The 16,362-nt window shown below is 50.1% G+C and overlaps 1 protein-coding gene across 1 annotated transcript; it reads left to right on the top strand.

Moving 5' to 3' along the window:
* The first annotated feature begins 1,276 nt into the window (after positions 1-1,276).
* On the top strand, positions 1,277-2,203 carry LOC135999700 (olfactory receptor 14A16-like). The gene has a single exon (XM_065653258.1). It carries the CDS (start codon positions 1,277-1,279, stop codon positions 2,201-2,203), a length of 927 nt encoding a protein of 308 aa, XP_065509330.1.
* Positions 2,204-16,362: the final 14,159 nt, after the last annotated feature.

Below are 16,362 nucleotides of genomic sequence, written 5' to 3'. Positions count from 1 at the left end.
AGTTCAGGAGGATGAACTGAAATTCCAAATCTGTTACTCTTTGGGGTGAATAAGCCTGTTTCTACCAGAAATCAACACACTGTGGCTTATAGACAGTATCAGGATGACTTTTCCATGCTCATTATTGTTGGTCTGATGTTCCCATCAGAGCCGGCCCACACAGAGCTGCCCCTGGGCAGTGCCCGGCTGCTGGGAGGGGTCTGCAGGGCAGAGCTGAGCACACAGCGGCTGGGATGGGGTCTGTGACACTGACAGGAGGAGACCTGGGCACAGAGACACAGCTGCAGGCAGGGACAGCTCCAGGCAGCAGAGCAGGGGCTGGTCAGGAGCTCTTTTGCTCCTGCTCTGCAGGTGGCTGCTGGGGGTTGTCTGCTGGGCAATGATCGGACTGTCCCTTTAGCACATCCCATCTCCAGGAGCCCTGACTCTGCTCTGCCTGTCCTGCTGGGCTCACCAGCTGCCCCCAGAAAGGCCCAGCTCTGCTGTAGGATGCCAGGAGTGCTGAGCCTTTCCTTGGGGTCCGCACTCTCCTGCCAGGGTCCTTTGCTTGTCTCTGTGAGGGGTCGTGTCCTGCTCTCTCCATCACATCTCCACCTCTGGGCTGGGGCAGGGAAGAGTTTGCAGATCTGCCCTTTCAAACAGGGCTCTCCTTCTCCAGTGTGAGTCCAGTTGTTTGGGTGTTTTCCAAGATTAATTTGTGTCTGAAACCATTTTAAAGGTAGCACAAGCAAAAGCACTATGCAGATGAGTCCAATCCTGATGGACACTGCTGCTCTCCTGACTCTGCTTTGAGCCACAGCAAACTGAGCCATTTTGCCTATCGTCTCTCAAGACTTTTCACATATTCCCTTATTAAAATGAGGATTTCTCCCCCTCACCAGAAATGGTTGTGGAAAATAAAGGACACAGATAAAATATTTGTAAAGACATGCTATGTCTCTCCTCTGCAGCCCACTCTCTACAGAATCATGAGTGCAGATATTGAACATTTCCATTAAAGCTCATTTACATCTGACATACCTAGCGAACATTGGAGCTGTCATGAATGAGCTCCCATGTCCCTACTGCAGCAGAGCAAAGCTGGCTGCTTGGCAGCACATGGGCAGAGGTCCTGCTCTTCACAGCACACTCAGCCAGCACACAACAGAGAAAGGAAATGCATTTCTGTTGGGATGATATCTATAAAAATGGTGTGGCTTTGCTAAGAGGAGTCTGTCCTAATTTTATGTTGCTTTTTCTTTTTTTTGAACAGAGCCTACATGCAAAAAACCAGCAAATGTCCAACAGCAGCTCCATCACCCAGTTCCTCCTCCTGCCATTCGCAGACACACGGGAGCTGCAGCTCTTGCACTTCTGGCTCTTCCTGGGCATCTACCTGGCTGCTCTACTGGGCAACAGCCTCATTATCACCACCGTAGCCTGTGACCAGCACCTCCACACCCCCATGTACTTCTTCCTCCTCAACCTCTCCCTCCTTGACCTGGGTGTCATCTCCACCACTCTCCCCAAATCCATGGCCAACTCCCTCTGGAACACCAGGGCCATCTCCTTTTTGGGATGTGCTGCACAAGTCTTTATGTTTCTCTTTTTCATTTCAGCAGAGTATTCTCTGCTCACCATCATGTCCTATGACCGCTTTGTTGCCATCTGCAAACCCCTGCACTACGGGACCCTCCTGGGCAGCAGAGCTTGTGTCCACATGGCAGCAGCTGCCTGGGCCACTGGGTTTCTTCATGCTCTGCTGCACACGGCCAATACATTTTCACTGCCACTGTGCGAGGGCAATGCTGTGGGTCAGTTCTTCTGTGAAATCCCCCAGATCCTCAAGCTCTCCTGCTCACACTCCTACCTTAGGGAAGCTGGGCTTCTTATGGTCACTGCCTGTTTAACATTTGGGTGTTTTATTTTCATTTTTTTCTCCTATGTGCAGATCTTGAGGGCAGTGCTGAGGATCCCCTCTGAGCAGGGACGGCACAAAGCCTTTTCCACATGCCTCCCTCACCTGGCCGTGGTCTCTCTTTTCATCATCACTGGCATTTTTGCCTGCCTGAAACCCCCCTCCATCTCATCCCCATCCATGGACCTGGTGGTGTCTGTTCTGTACTCGGTGATGCCTCCAGCAGTGAACCCCCTCATCTACAGCATGAGGAACCAGGAGCTCAAGGATGCCCTGTGGAAACTGATCACTGGACATTTTCAATAAGAAACAGCAACAAAGTGTCACCCTCTGCATAGCAGTTAGAGTGTAACTCATTGCAGACTCAACATTTCTTCTTGTGGTTGTGGTTTTGTTTGGTGATAATGTCATTCCTTTCCTAATTCACTGTCTGCCTTTTTTTCTGACCAAGTGTCTATGGAAATGAGGAACCCTTTTCTCTATTTTTTAAAAAAAAGAATAAAAGGCCCTGCAGTGTTTTATTTTGTTTTATTTTTCCCCTGAGATCTTCTATTAAGGCCTTTTTGGAGCTGCAGGGACAGTTTCTGTCTGCAGTAGTGGAGGGGAGCAGAGTCCCAGCCTGGCAGCGCTGCCAGGGAGCAGCAGCCCTTGGTCTTCCAGAGCTGTTCTCGTTCCACTCCCACACTCTCCTTCTCATCCCTTGTGTTGGTGCAAGGCCTGAGTGCTCTGGCAGCTTGGTCACCGTCCTGCTGTGTGTCAGTCCTGTAAGCGCAGGCAGGGACAGGCAGTGGGCACTGCTGTGACAGAGCTGGCCTCCGTAACAGTGCTTCTATGAAGAAAAGTGATCTTTTTAGGGCAGTGCCTGGAGGCTTAGGTCTTTTTGAAAAGTTTCAAAAGAATGTGGCCCACAGATGAGACACCATTGTGCAGCTGCACAGTGTGTGTGTGCAGGGCTGGGCACACAGCAGTGTCCTCTCACAGCCAGGCCTCCTGCCAGAGACCTGCAGGACCAGCAGAGCAGGGGCTGGGCTGTGCCCCTGTGCACTGGACACCCCTTCGGAAGGAGCCTCAGGTCAATCATCATGCACTGGCCCCTCACAACCACCATTTCCTGCACTGGCCTCTCACCCACAGAGGTTGTTCTTCCCTCCATGGATGGACACTGAATGAGTAGTTCAGCTGTTTGTGTTAGCTTTGTGCAGATGAATTGTGAGCATGCACGTCATGTACTTGAGGTGACATGAAGCCGAGTGATCACAAACACCATCAACTATTCCTTAGGGTTCCATGAAGGCCTGTGGGACAGACAAGATCTTGAGGTCACTTGGTGTTGGAAGTAACATCCCATTGTTAACTGCCTGAATGCAGCACTGGGATGTGCTTCCTTCAGGCGAGCTCCTTGTGTCCATTCTTCCTGCCATGGGACAAGTCAGATGAGTGCAGAGCAGGGTGACACACCACAGGGCTCAGGTGTCTCCTGCCCTTTGGGAGTGGCAACAGGAGGTCGAGAGGGACTCTGTGACACCTGCCTCTTTGTGTAAAAGGGACAGACTCTGTCTCTGAGCATCCCTGGGTGCATAAGGAGTCCATGAGGCCAGCTCAGATGTTGACACCTGACAGAACCCGGACATTTCTGTGTTTGACTACAGGAACAAACCCCATTTGACCAGTGAAATTCATCTCAGCTGCCTTGGACAGGCTCATTGCACGTGTTCTTGTCTGCTACGTCACCCTTCCCATGATTCCGGATTGTGCTCTCAAAAGTGCCATAGAAACCAGAATGGTTCTGGGGTCCTTAGAAAACGCAGACCTCAAACCCATCTTCAAGAAGAGCAGGAAAAGGAACTGGGAGAGTTACAGGCTGGACACCCTACCTCCCTCCCTGGGAAGGGGATGGGACATGTCCTCCTACACCCATTTCCTGGAATGTGAAGGCGAAGGAAGGGATTGCTTGACCCAAATGGACAGGGGAAAGAAAGGCATGTTGTGTACAGGGTGCTTGCAAGGCCTCAGCCTTGGTGGTGCCGATGGGGCTCAAGAAGTGGATGCTGGGTGGGATGCTGAACCATTAAGCCCAAATATCATGAGTGGTACAAAGTTCTCCATGCAACCAGTTGCTAGTGTCATCTCTCAGTGACTGGCACTTGGGCCAACACTATTGAACATCTTTATTTTCCCCCCTCTAAGATGTAACAGAGTGCACTTTCAGCACCTTTGAGGATGATGCAAAGCCGGGTGGAGGCCTTGAGCAACCTCACCTGGTTGACCCTGCCTTGAGCAGGAGGGTGAGACAAGATGAGTGAGACAAGGGCTGTCTTCAAACCTGAGTTATTCTCTGATTTGAAAGATTTTTTGCCTTGGAGAGGTTTCTGGAGAGAGAATACATAGAAGAATAGTAGAAAAAAAAGAAAGGCAAAAGGGGAGATATAGAAGGTGTTAACAGAAATACAGCAGTTCCAGAGAAGAGTGCTTTTCATGCACATTGTTAGTAGGAAATCTATTTGATGGATTTGAACAAAGTGAGGAAGCCAGATGGGTGTCTACAGCCTGCAGGGTAAGAGGGGCAGGTGTAGGACTGCGTAGAACATGCTTCAGTCTTGGTCAGGTCCTGGCTAAGGAGGGGGATGGATGGGTGCTGGTATTATGAGGTCAGTTGTGTCTCAGAATCTCATAATCCAGTCAGAAGCGTGTGGCTGTGAAGGGGACAGTGAGATCAGTTCTGTCTCTGGAGGTGACAGGCCAGCAGTAGGGACATGGCTGGGAAAGAATCTCTGCCAAGGTACCCACAGGCCCTACCCAGGAAGAGGCCTTGGAGATGGCTTGTCATGTCCATCCCACCTGAGAACATGACGGGACAGCAGCAGGAACATGGTCGTGTCTATCAGAGAAGCTGAAAGGCCAACAGCAGTCACGGGATTTAGAAGATCGTGGTGAAATTACTTCTCTCTGGTCAGGTAAAAAACCACAAGAAGCCTAACAGGTTGGGTTCCCTGCATGAAGGGCAGTTTCTTAGATGGTCGTGCTCTCCTTGGAAGTGGGAAGAAGCAGGGAAGAGTCAGAAAGTGCAACTTGGGAGGTGAGGACTGGATATCAGGAGGAAGAAATGTGACTGGAAGGGCAGGGCTGTGGTGCAAGAGGTCACGCAGAGGGAGCTGGATCAGCCCATGGCTTTGTGTTCCAAAGAACAGCCAGTGAGGGTGCAGACACATCAGTGAAGGGACAGAAATGCTGGGGTGAGAGCAGGTGGGGAAGCGAGATGGGTGTCTGCAGCCTGCAGGGAAAGAGGGGCAGATGTAGGACGGTGTAGAACAGCCTGTGATGGAGATGGCAAAGGGTGCTGGCAAGGCTGGAAGGGACCAACAGAACCCAGGTCTCTGTCCCCTTGGCCATGGCAGTTTTCTGTGCCACTGAGGCCTAGGAGAAGACATGTTGTCCTCATGGCACTGGGGCCTCGTTGCCTCCTTGCAGCCCCATGGGGAAGCTGGAAGTTGTTGTACCAGTGTTGTCCTTCCCTCGGCCTTGCACACCCACATCCCACGGTCCCAGGAAGAGCCCTGAGCCGTGTGTGAGGGACAGGGTCCCCCTTCCCTTTGCCTGGAGGTCATGGCTTCTCCTTTCTGCTTCAGAAAGCAAAGCAAGGGGTTTCTCAGCATCAGAGCTGAAGAAAGGACTAAAAGGAGACCTCATGGTGGCTACAGCTTCCTCACAAGGGGAGAAGGGAAGGTACTGATGTCTTCTCTTTAGTGACCAATGAGAGAACCCAAGGGAATGGAAGGTAGATGTGCCAGGGAAAGTTTAGGTTGGAGATGAGGAAAAGATTCTTCACGTAGAGGGTGCTGGACACTGGAACAGGCTCCCCAGGGAGGTGTCACGGCCCCAAGCCTGACAGTGTTGAAGAAGAGACTGGACAACGTCCTCAGATACATGGTGTGAACTGTGGGGTTGTCCTGTGCAGGGACAGGAGTTGGATTCTATGATTCCTTGTGGGTCCCTTCCAACTCAGGCCATTCTATGATTCTATGAAATACTAGGTCAAAAATCCATATTTTCATTGTACAGATGAGTTGTAAACATACACATCATGTGCATGTCCATTGTGTGCATGTGGTAGAGATGAACCCAAGAGAGCACAAATGCTATCAGCTATTCTTTGGGGTGCCATATATATCATTGGGATAGAGATAGTGTTCAGGGGTCAATTCCAATCTGCGTTATTGTATAACTCCATGAATCTTTGCCCTGGAGAGCTCCTTCAAGATGGAACAGACACAGGAAGAAGAAAAAAAAAAAAGGCAGAAGCAGAGATATAAAGTGTACCCGGGTAAATAGAGCAGCTCCTCTGAGGAAAGTTTCTCCACTCAAACCCTTGATAGGAAATCTATTAGATAAATTTGATGAAAGCAGCTTAGTTTTATCTGCTCACACACTGGACCACAAGGAGGGTGATGGCTGGGTACGATGCCATGTGCTCAGCTGTGTCTCAGGAACTCATAGGCCAGTAGGAAGCCAATGGCTGTGGAGGGGACTGCGAGGTCACTTGTGCCTCTGCAGGGGATAGATCAATAGCAGGAACATGGCTGGGAAAGGGACTGTGAGGTCACACATAGGAGATGAGCAATCGGGCCCAATCAGTATGATTTATGAAAGGCAGGTCCCGCTTGACCAGCCTGATCTCCTTCTATGACAAGGTGACCGGCTTAGCAGATGAGGGAAAGTCTGTCGTGGGGGAGTGAATCCGCCACACAGGCTGTGGATGTTGTGTACTTAGACTTGAGTAAAGCCTTTGACACTGTATCCCACAGCATCCTCCTGGAGAAGCTGCAGCCCATGGCCTGGATGGTGTATCTGTGATGGATAAAGAACTGGCTGGAGGGCCGGGCCCACAGAGTTGTGGTGAACGGAGCCAAATCCAGTTGCGGCCGGTCATGAGTGGTGTTCCCCAGGGCTCAGTATTGGGGCCAGTTTAATCTCTTTATCAATGGTCTGGATGAGGGCATCGAGCGCACCCTCAGTAAGTTTGCAGATGACACCAGGTTGGGTGGGAGTGTTGATCTGCTGGAGGGTAGGAAGGCTCTTCAGACCAATATGGAGCAGCTGGTTCATTGGGCTGAGGTCAATTGTCTGAGGTGTAACAAGGCCAAGTGCCAGGGCCTGCACTTGGGTCATAACAACCCCATGCAAGACTACAGGCTTGAGGAAGTGTGGCTGGAAAGCTGCCTGTCAGAAAAAGACCTGGGGGTGTTGATCGACAGTGACTGAACACGAGCCAGCATGTGCCCAGGTGGCCAAAAATGCCACTGGACTCTTGGCTTTTATCAGGAATAGTGTAATAGGCACAACCGGGGCAGCGATCATCCCCTTGTACTCAGTGCTGGTGAGGCCAGAAGTTGAATCCTCGGTTCAGTTTTGGGCCCCTCACTTTAGGAAAGACCCTGAGGTGCTGGAGTGAGTGCAGAGGAGGGGACAAGGCTGTTGAGAGCCTGGAGCACAAGTCTTCTGAGGAGCAGCTGAGGGACCTGGGGGTGTTTAGCCTGGAGAACAGGAGGCTGAGGGGAGAGCTTTTGCTCTCTACAACTATCTGAAAAGAGGTTGTAGCATGAAGAGTGTTGCTGTTCTTCTGAGTAGCACGAGATAGGATGAGAGGAAATGGCCTCAGGTTGTGCCAGAGAAGGTTCAGAATTGGTATTAGGAAGCATTTTTTCATGGAAAAGGTTGTGAAGCAGTGGAACAGGCTGCCCAGGGCAGTGGTTGAGTCACCATTCTCTGTTCCATAGCAGAGCTTCTAGGAGGATCTGTTTCATGTTCTTCCCAGGCACAGGTAAGAGGCTGACAGGTCAGTAGTTTTCAGGGTCCTCCTTTCTACAGTAGAGGAGAGAAACACTGCCACCCTCAAAGGGTAGTGCTGTGGTACAAGAAATCATCCAGAAGGAGCATGAGATCAGTCCACCACCTTGTGTTTCGAGGAACAGAGCATGAGATTGGAGACACATCAGTCAATGTATGGAAACTCCAGGGTGAGAGCAGGGGGAGAAAGCGAGTTGGGTGTCTACGGACTGCAGGGAAAGAGAAGCAGCCATGGGACAGTGTAGGACAACCTGTGGTGGAGATGGCAAAGGGCACTGGCAAGGCTGGAAGTCACCAAGAGAACCCAAGTCTTTGTCCCCTTGGCTATGGCAATCATCTCTGTCACCAAGGCCTATGAGGAGCCATGTTGTCCTCAGGCACTGGGGCACCTCATGGCCTCCTTGCACACCCCCAGGAAGGCTGGGAACTGTCACACCATTGTCCTTCACTCAGCATCACACAGCCCACATCCCCCTGCCCCAGGAAGAGCCCTGAGCAATGGGTGAGGGACAGGATCTGCCTTCCCAGGGGCTGGGGGTCAGGCCTTGGCCTCTCTGCTTCATCCAACAAAACCAGGGTGTTCTCAGCACCTCAGCTGCCTGCACATGACCCTTTGTTTATCTGCCATCATGGCCTCCAATTCTCTGCTCTAACGAGTCCCTGGGGAGGCTTTGCTGGTACTTGCCCTCAGTGGAACTCATTAATACTTCAAGGTACTCAGTACTTTTTTCTTCTGACTTTGACTTCTGGCAAGGTTTGTGCAATCTCCTCTCAGCACCTCAGTGAGTTTCAAGGACTCAGTACCAAATGCACCATGGAGCTCATTACACAGAAGAAAGCTCTAAGAAACCATGTCTCTTCTTGTGAATTCCTTCCAGTCTGTTACAGTGAATTAGAGAGGTCACTACTGTAGCTATGGAGAGTGATTTCAAAAATCTTCTAATAAAAATGACTTTTTTTTTTGGTTTCAGGGTATAGTTTAATTTTTTTTTTAGTGTGGAGAAGAGGTGATTGCAGCATTATCTGATATTGATCCAGGGTCTCTCCTAAGGAGGTCTGGGCTGGTTGGAGAAGGTCTGACACTTGAGGCCTGACACTGTGTGGACAACCTTGCTCCTCACCTCCCCAACCCCATCATTTCTCTCATTGGCCACCTGGCACTTGCATCCCTTTTCCTTACCCCAGACTTCTCCACTGCAGGCTGCAGCTGGATGTTCCAGCTCCTTTGCACCAGCTCCCACCTGCTCTCCTTGGAGACCTGGCTGCACACAGGCAAAGAGGGACTTTTCTTTCCTTTTGAACAAACAAAATAAAGCTGATAAGATTCATGATTAAAAGAAAGCACACTCCTCAACTGTGTGCCAAGGACAAACTGCCACCAATGAGATTCACCATTCACAAGGCATAACCATGAGAAAATATTTTAGGCAGAAATGAATTACAAAATAAACACAATAAAAGAGTTGGCTAAAGACAGAATTAGACAGACTACCGAAAGACAAGGAAGCTTTTACCTCCTTGAAGCTGAAAGCAGCAACTGGATTGTTGACAAGAGTCCGAGTGACCAAAGAGTAAGAGGAAGGGAAATCCAGAGAGCAATCGCAAGTGCTTGTGTGCAGATCAGCTGCTGGAAATGGGACTTCAGACATGGTCAGTTTAGTTAGGGCAGGAAAAAATACATAAAAGATGAGGGAGATCGAATGCACAGCCTAAGACAGAGAGTGCTGAGTAGGGAAATCTTGTGTAAGATCAAAAATTCTCCTCTAGCTATTAATGCACATCCCGAAAAGTCTCATTTTGATGTCATGGGAAAAAACTGACATTTAAAGTATTCAAAACAAAGAAAAATAATTATAACACTAACAATGTTTGATGCTTAAAGTTGCAAGAAGACATTTCCTTCACTCTACATCTTTCATTTCGTTTCTTTTTCCCTCCATTTTAAAAAAATGTTCTCTAGATTTCGATCCTACCAAAGCCTACAGCATTAAGAGAGATAATCCTTGTATCTTGCACAGAGTGAAAGGCACCAAAAACTCCACTGCCCTGGACTGTCAATGCCCCTTTTTACCCTTGGCACAGAGTGAGTCATGCTCAAAGCTCTTGGCCACTCTTACCTGATGGAGGAAAGAAGGAGAAAAAGGTTAATTGAACTGTTCTTTTTTAAGATGGCCATGTTGGCAGTGATCTCAACAGACCTGTGTTATCTGTCTTTCTATGTGATCATAAGGAAAAATATGTATTTATGTGTTGGTAAATATATAGTAAAATATATAAGTGTTGCCAGTTACTCAGCAAAATACATTTCCTACCAGCATTCTCAAAGGAAGAGTCTTTCTTCTGAGGAATTGCTGTCTCCCAAGCCTCTGTGACTGGAGGCAGGAATCTGGAGCAGAACAACCAGCAGTGGGTGGGGATGAAGTCAGGGATCACTGGAACTAACACTCACTCTGTGCCAGAAAGTGACCAAAATGTGTTTGGATAAAGCTCTGAGTAATCTGGTCTGATCCTGCTTTGAGCAGGAGGTTGGACAAGACACCTTCTGAGGACCTATCCAGTCGGGATGACGCTGTCCTTCCTTTCCCTTCAGGTTTTCTAGTAAGAGAACACTCTCAGTTTCTCTCTGGTCACAGAAATCATTCACATGAGGCACAGGGCTGCTTTACAAGTAACCAGAAACAGTCCTGACCACAACTTTTGCATCCCTTTTCATTTGCCCCAACCCAGCTTCTTCTTTTTTTCTGTGCTAATACCCTTCCAGAAAGAACAGGCCACCTTGTCAATCCTTTCAGAGCAGGTTGTTCAACAGCTGTCAACGTCCACGTACAGATTCTGCACATCAGCCAGGCATAAAGGCACCATTACAGAAATGGAGACGAGGAACTCGACCAGCTCCTTGAACCCAGGAATCAACACGCCTTGTCTCTTGAGATTCCCGGGAACACCTAAAGTTTAAGAACACAGAAGCGTGAGTCCTCGCTGAGTATCTCGGCTCATCTCCTGACCCATGTGGTGCTTCAGACTGTGAAGAGAATCAAAAGCAACTTTTTGACTGGGGTAGTTGATTTTAAACGCTGTCACACAGGGCAGATGAAGGGAGATCAGAACTCCAATCTCTGCTGCACTAAGAGGCTTGATACCCCATCCATACGTACATATCTCTGTGCTTCAGATAAAGGGTGGTCTTGCAAAAGTCACCCTTTGCGTCCCCAGGTGCACGGACACTGCTCATGTTCCTCTCCAGAGAGTGGCAGAGGCTGGATCCCTTTCTCAGGAGAAACTCCTTGCTGGAAAGGCACAGCTATGGAGGTGGCTCAACAAGGTTTTATTGCATTTCACTCAGCATCAGATTTGATATATTTGGTGCTTTTCTGGGATAACACCTGCACAGATGATCACATAAAGACAAGCATTCCATAAGAGCTGGTTATGAAGGCCCTGACATGAACAAGGAAACTCACCATGAGGTCTGCAGGGAGCAAGAAAGATTATAACAAGCACCAGGAGGAACCAAGAAGTTCAAGTCATCTTCTGAAGAGCGAGAGGCCCTGAGCAGCAGTGACCGCCCATGTGTGGTGTGGGAGAGGGTCAGGGGATGTGAGGTAGAAAAGGGTGATGGCTGACGATGTTAGTAGATCCTTACAACCATGTCTGAGCCTGCAAGTGGAACGCGGTTGATGTCTGTGGGTGGAGGGGGAACAGGAGGAAGGTTTTTAGGGGGTTATGGAAAGAAGGCAGGCTTCTCTTGGACTAATCATATAAGGCAGTGACATTTGCATGCTGTGGGCATGGCTGTGCCTGGGAGATGGGGAATGGCTGCTTCTGGGGCTGGCTGTGCTCAGTCATGGCCCATGAGCTGACCTCGCTCTGCTCCTCTCTTACACTGACCACACTTGGATGGTCCTCAGGAATCATCCATGAGCCTGGAGGAAGCACCAACCTCCTGGAGTGTTGGCCTGTTGCTGGACGACAAGAGCGAAAGGTTTGTGAGACACATGGGAGTGCAGGATGAGAGTGGTCTATGCGTAGCAGTGAGTGTGTTAAAGGCAAGAAGAAGACCTGAAGAGCATGGGCTGGTCATGTTAATGTGGAATCGACTGCCTTTGGTTTTAATTTTAGGGCAGCAGAAGAAGGAACACGTGCATTTCAGTGCTGGGGCATGGATCCAAATTGAGGATTCAAGCAAGTTTGGGGCTGGGACAGCTTAGGTGATTGAGAACCACTGCCAGGTCTATGAAAGAAGCTGAATGGGTTTTGAGGACCTCACAGGCATGGCCAAATCCTCAGAAAACCAGAGCCTTGTGGATAAAGCAACAGCACTTGGCACCAAACCCACACCCAAAACACAAATACCTTCACAATGACCACAGGCAGAGCCTGAGAAATATAAGAGAGAAATGATCTCCTTTGGCTGGTCCTGGGGTCAGGGCTCAGCCATTCTGTCCTGGTTGAGACAGACAAAAGACATAGACCAAGTTCTTCCAGGATGAAAGTAGTAGATGCCATTTATTGCCACAAGTGCATTTTTATACAGTTTTACCAATTTATGTGTCTCTTCACTACTGGTTACAAGTTACAGAAGTAACATCTCATTGGCTGATTTTGCTATCATAAATGTTACTTTTCTACTCCCTTCTCTCTCACGGGTATACATTAATATGTCCGGATACTCCTTTACTCCCATCTTTCTCATGGGCAAGCCTTAATATCTTCAAGGCTGATCTCTGTTCCCATGCCCTCCGTCAGGGAATCCACGGACCCACTGTAGTCCCCCACACCATTCTGATGATGAACAGCCATGAAGGGCTCACATGGCATCAGAGCGACCTGCACATCACCTTTACCACCTGTAGCCAGTGTCTCAAGGGTTTTGCTTCACCAGCCTCCAGGGACAGGGACCTCAACTGCTTGTTTCCTTCAGCGCTGGGTCAGTGATGGCCCTTCGTGGGGTCCCAAACACCCTCACACACTTCAGTTTGTTTCTGCCTTTCACTTCATTAGAGGTTTGTTCATTCTTTCAGCATCTGCAGTTCAGGATCATGGCAGCAGAGGGCTCATTAACATCCAAAATGCTCTTACCAGCCAAGGCTCTGTGCAGCATTTTCCTGAAGGCTTCAAGTCTGGTGTGGATGATTAGGGAGATTTCAGGATTAGCCAAACAGAGAGCATTTCCATCATAAATAGGAATAAAGCCACATTTCTTCTATTTCCTTCCCTGCTCACCCTTCCCTCCCTTTCCAGAACAGGTGGTATCAGCAGCCTCCAGTGCATATGGATGTGGAGCATCTCCTGATAAAGACTGAATATGTCAGAAAAGTGGGTGCCTAAATCACCACGTGAGTGAGGAGATAGTCCAGGCCACCTCAAGAGGAGTCACATCCTCTGGACCAAAGCAGGGTGTTCCTGGGAATCTCAGATGCCACAGCACAGCTATACCTGTGTTCAGGGAGCTGGTCAAATGACCCATCTCCTTTTCTGTAATCGTGTTTGAGTTTACTCAGGTAACCCCTGACTTGAGCCCCATCCACTCCTGGGTGTTCTCCAGAATCCTGCGTTCGGGAACAAAGTCCTGGGAGACCTTGCTGGTGAAGATGAAGACAAAGAAGCCATGAAGTACCTCAGTCCTGTCTGATTCTACTCTTAGGAAGTTCAGCAGCAGGCCCATGATCGCCCTGTCTCTTCTTTTACTGTAAGGAAGCTGTGTCAGCTCATCTTGCTGCCCTCAGCCTCCCCTGCAGGTATGAAATCCAGGGCAGCTTTGGCATCACTCCCTACATCTATAGACAAGGTTTCTAAATTCCCCCTTTGCAGCTTCCCCTGCTTCCACCTCCTGTGTGCTGCCTTTTAGCCCTGGAGCTCCATCAGTTCAGACAAGCAGCCTCACGAGATAAATGCTTCTTTTCATGGGTACTTGGAGAGATCATTCTTGTGCTTGAAGCAGGCTGTCCTGTAAGGCCGATCAGATTTCCTGAGGTCCTTCACCCTTCACACCTACTTCGATGTCACCACCTCACCCACCATCCTCCAGTTATCATCTTCCAGGAGCCTCAGCTCCACTTTCTCATCCCTGACTGTTACATCCCTGACCAACTCTTTCTGGTTTGTAGGTGTGAAGTCCCACAGGGCACCTCACCTCACTGATCCCTCAGTCACCCGTGTCAGGAAGATGTTGTCAATGAGCTCCAAAACCCTCCTGGATGCCTGGTACCTTGCAGATATTGGGATATCTTAGGTCTGCAACAAGGAAACATGAGGCCTGGAAACATGAGGCTTCTTTCATTTATCTGAAGGAGGCCTCATCTAATTCCTCTTCCTGATCAGGGAGCCTGTAGCTGATGTCCAGTCACCACAACATAGCCCATTTTGTTCTGCCCTCTCATGCTGACTCCTCAACGTTCAGCTGACATTGTCTCCATGCATTCCAAATGCTCTCCCACATGAAGGCAAAATTCCACTCTCTGTGTCCTGTAACTCCTCATGCTGTCGTCTTAGGAGAGACACCCTCATCAGGATAAGCCATCCACATGCAAACATTAACAGCTGAGCAAATGGACCTTCAGTCAAGGGAGAGTCCAGACCTTGAGAAAATCTGGCATTCGCCCATCAGAAAGTTCTGAAACTGAACAAGGAGAAGTGAGCAGTGCTGGGGAGGCTGCAGTAATAGGAGAGAAGCCTGAGAGTGCTTGAAGGGTGGTTTCAGAGGTGGAGGTTTTCTTCATAGTGGGAAACAGCACGAGAAAGAAATAATGGCACACAGTGCAGCTGGCGAGGTCCAGGCCGAACATAAGCAGCAAGGAATGTGAGTGGAAGGGCAGTGCTGTGGTAAAGCAGGTCACCCAGAGGGAGTCTGCATCAGCCCAAGGCTTTGTGCTTCAAGGAACAGCTGGGGAGGATGGAGAGAGATCAGCAAAGGAAGGAAGATGCTCAGACAAGAGCAAGGTGGGGTAGCAGGAGGGATGTCTCCAGCCTGCAGGGAAAGAGGTGCAGGTGATGCCACAGCATAGGACAGGCTGTTGTGGAGATGGTCAAGGGATGTAAAGAGGCTGAAAGCCCCCAACAGACATGAGCTCCTTATCCCCTTAGCGATGGCTGTTGTCTCCACCTCTGATGCCTGTGAGGAGACACCTTGTCCTTACAGCACGGGGGCCTCATGGCCTCCTTGTCCCCAGCCAGGAACCTGGCAGGTGTTGGACAATAGTCCTGCCCTTGGCCTTGCACAGCCCCACATCACACTGTCGCAGGAAGAGCCCTGGGCAACGTGGGAGGGATGGGATCTGATTTCCCATGGTCTGGGGGTCAGGGATTGGCCCTTTGGTTAATGAAACACATCCAGGTGTACTTAGCATCAGAGCCACCTGTACTTTGCTTTTAGTGACTTGCCATTTCTGGCTCCAGTTTTCTGCTCTACACAGACCTTGGGGATGGTTTCTCAGTAGTGTCCCTCAGTGGGACCCATTAACATTACAAGAAACTTTGGAGTCTGAATCTGACTTTGACTTCTTGAGAAGTTTCTTCAATTCCTCTCAGGCTGTGAGGCTCATGGACTCAGCACCAAAGCCACCAGAGGGGTCATTAAAGTGCCTGGGGCTGCTCCTGTGCTGCTGAGCTGGGCTGGGCTCCTGGGACAGAGGGAGCTCATGGCAAGCGGCAGCGCTGCAGAGAGACAGCTCTGCCCAGGAGCAGCTCCTCTGCAAAGCGCAGCAGGGCTGAGGGCTCTGCCTGGGGATCTCAGGGAGACGAGCAAGGCAGAGAGAGATTAAAGGTGGTCAGGATGGGGAGGATGACTGAGAGCTCACTGGAGGAGAACTGTTTGCAGCCCTTGACACGGTAAGTCTCTGGGTGCAGGGCAATGCAGCTGTAGCTCCTGGAGGCATCTCCTAAAACTGGAACAGCCACAGCTTTTCGTATCTGTCTGAAGGGGCCTCTTGTCAGGCAATGTTGGACAGACGTGAAGCTTGGGGAGCACCCAGGGGTGCCCAGGGCTGTCCTGCAGAGCAGGGTCCCTGCACCCCAGGGCTGTGCCGGGGCAGGGACTCTGCCGCCTGCCAGGGTCAGCGCTCAGCCTGCCCGGGAGATCCCCACCGTGCTGTGGGGAGAAGCTGTGTGGGGAAGAAGCAACCTCTGGCTGGGCAGGGTCGTGCTATGAAGTGGGTGCTGCGTGTGTCAGGGCTGCTTACAGCTCCAGATCACTTTATAACATGCTCAGGAGGCTTTTAAAGAAGCACAGCAAGAGAAGGGCTCTGTGAAAGGGAAGGATCCTATTCTATCATAATCTGGGTTGTCTATGTGGCCAATGGCACATGGAAATTAACATCTCAGTTCAGGAGGAGGCACTGAAATTCCAAATCTGTTACTCTTAGCAGTGAATAAACCTGTGAGTATCAGAAATCAACACACCCTGGCATACAGACAGCATCAGGATGACTTTTCCATGCTCATTATTGTTGGTCTGACGTTCCCACCAGAGCCGGCCCACACGGAGCTGCCCTTGGGCAGTGCCCGGCTGCTGGGAGGGGTCTGCAGGGCAGAGCTGAGCACACAGCGGCTGGGATGGGGTCTGTGACACTGACAGGAGGAGACCTGGGCACAGAGACACAGCTGCAGGCAGGGACAGCTCCAGG

The sequence above is a fragment of the Caloenas nicobarica genome, chromosome 29, assembly GCF_036013445.1.
Source record: "Caloenas nicobarica isolate bCalNic1 chromosome 29, bCalNic1.hap1, whole genome shotgun sequence".
NCBI classification, from domain to species: Eukaryota; Metazoa; Chordata; class Aves; order Columbiformes; family Columbidae; genus Caloenas; species Caloenas nicobarica.
The sequence above is the reverse complement of the archived record's forward strand: the minus strand, read 5'-3'. Positions and strand labels throughout refer to the sequence as shown.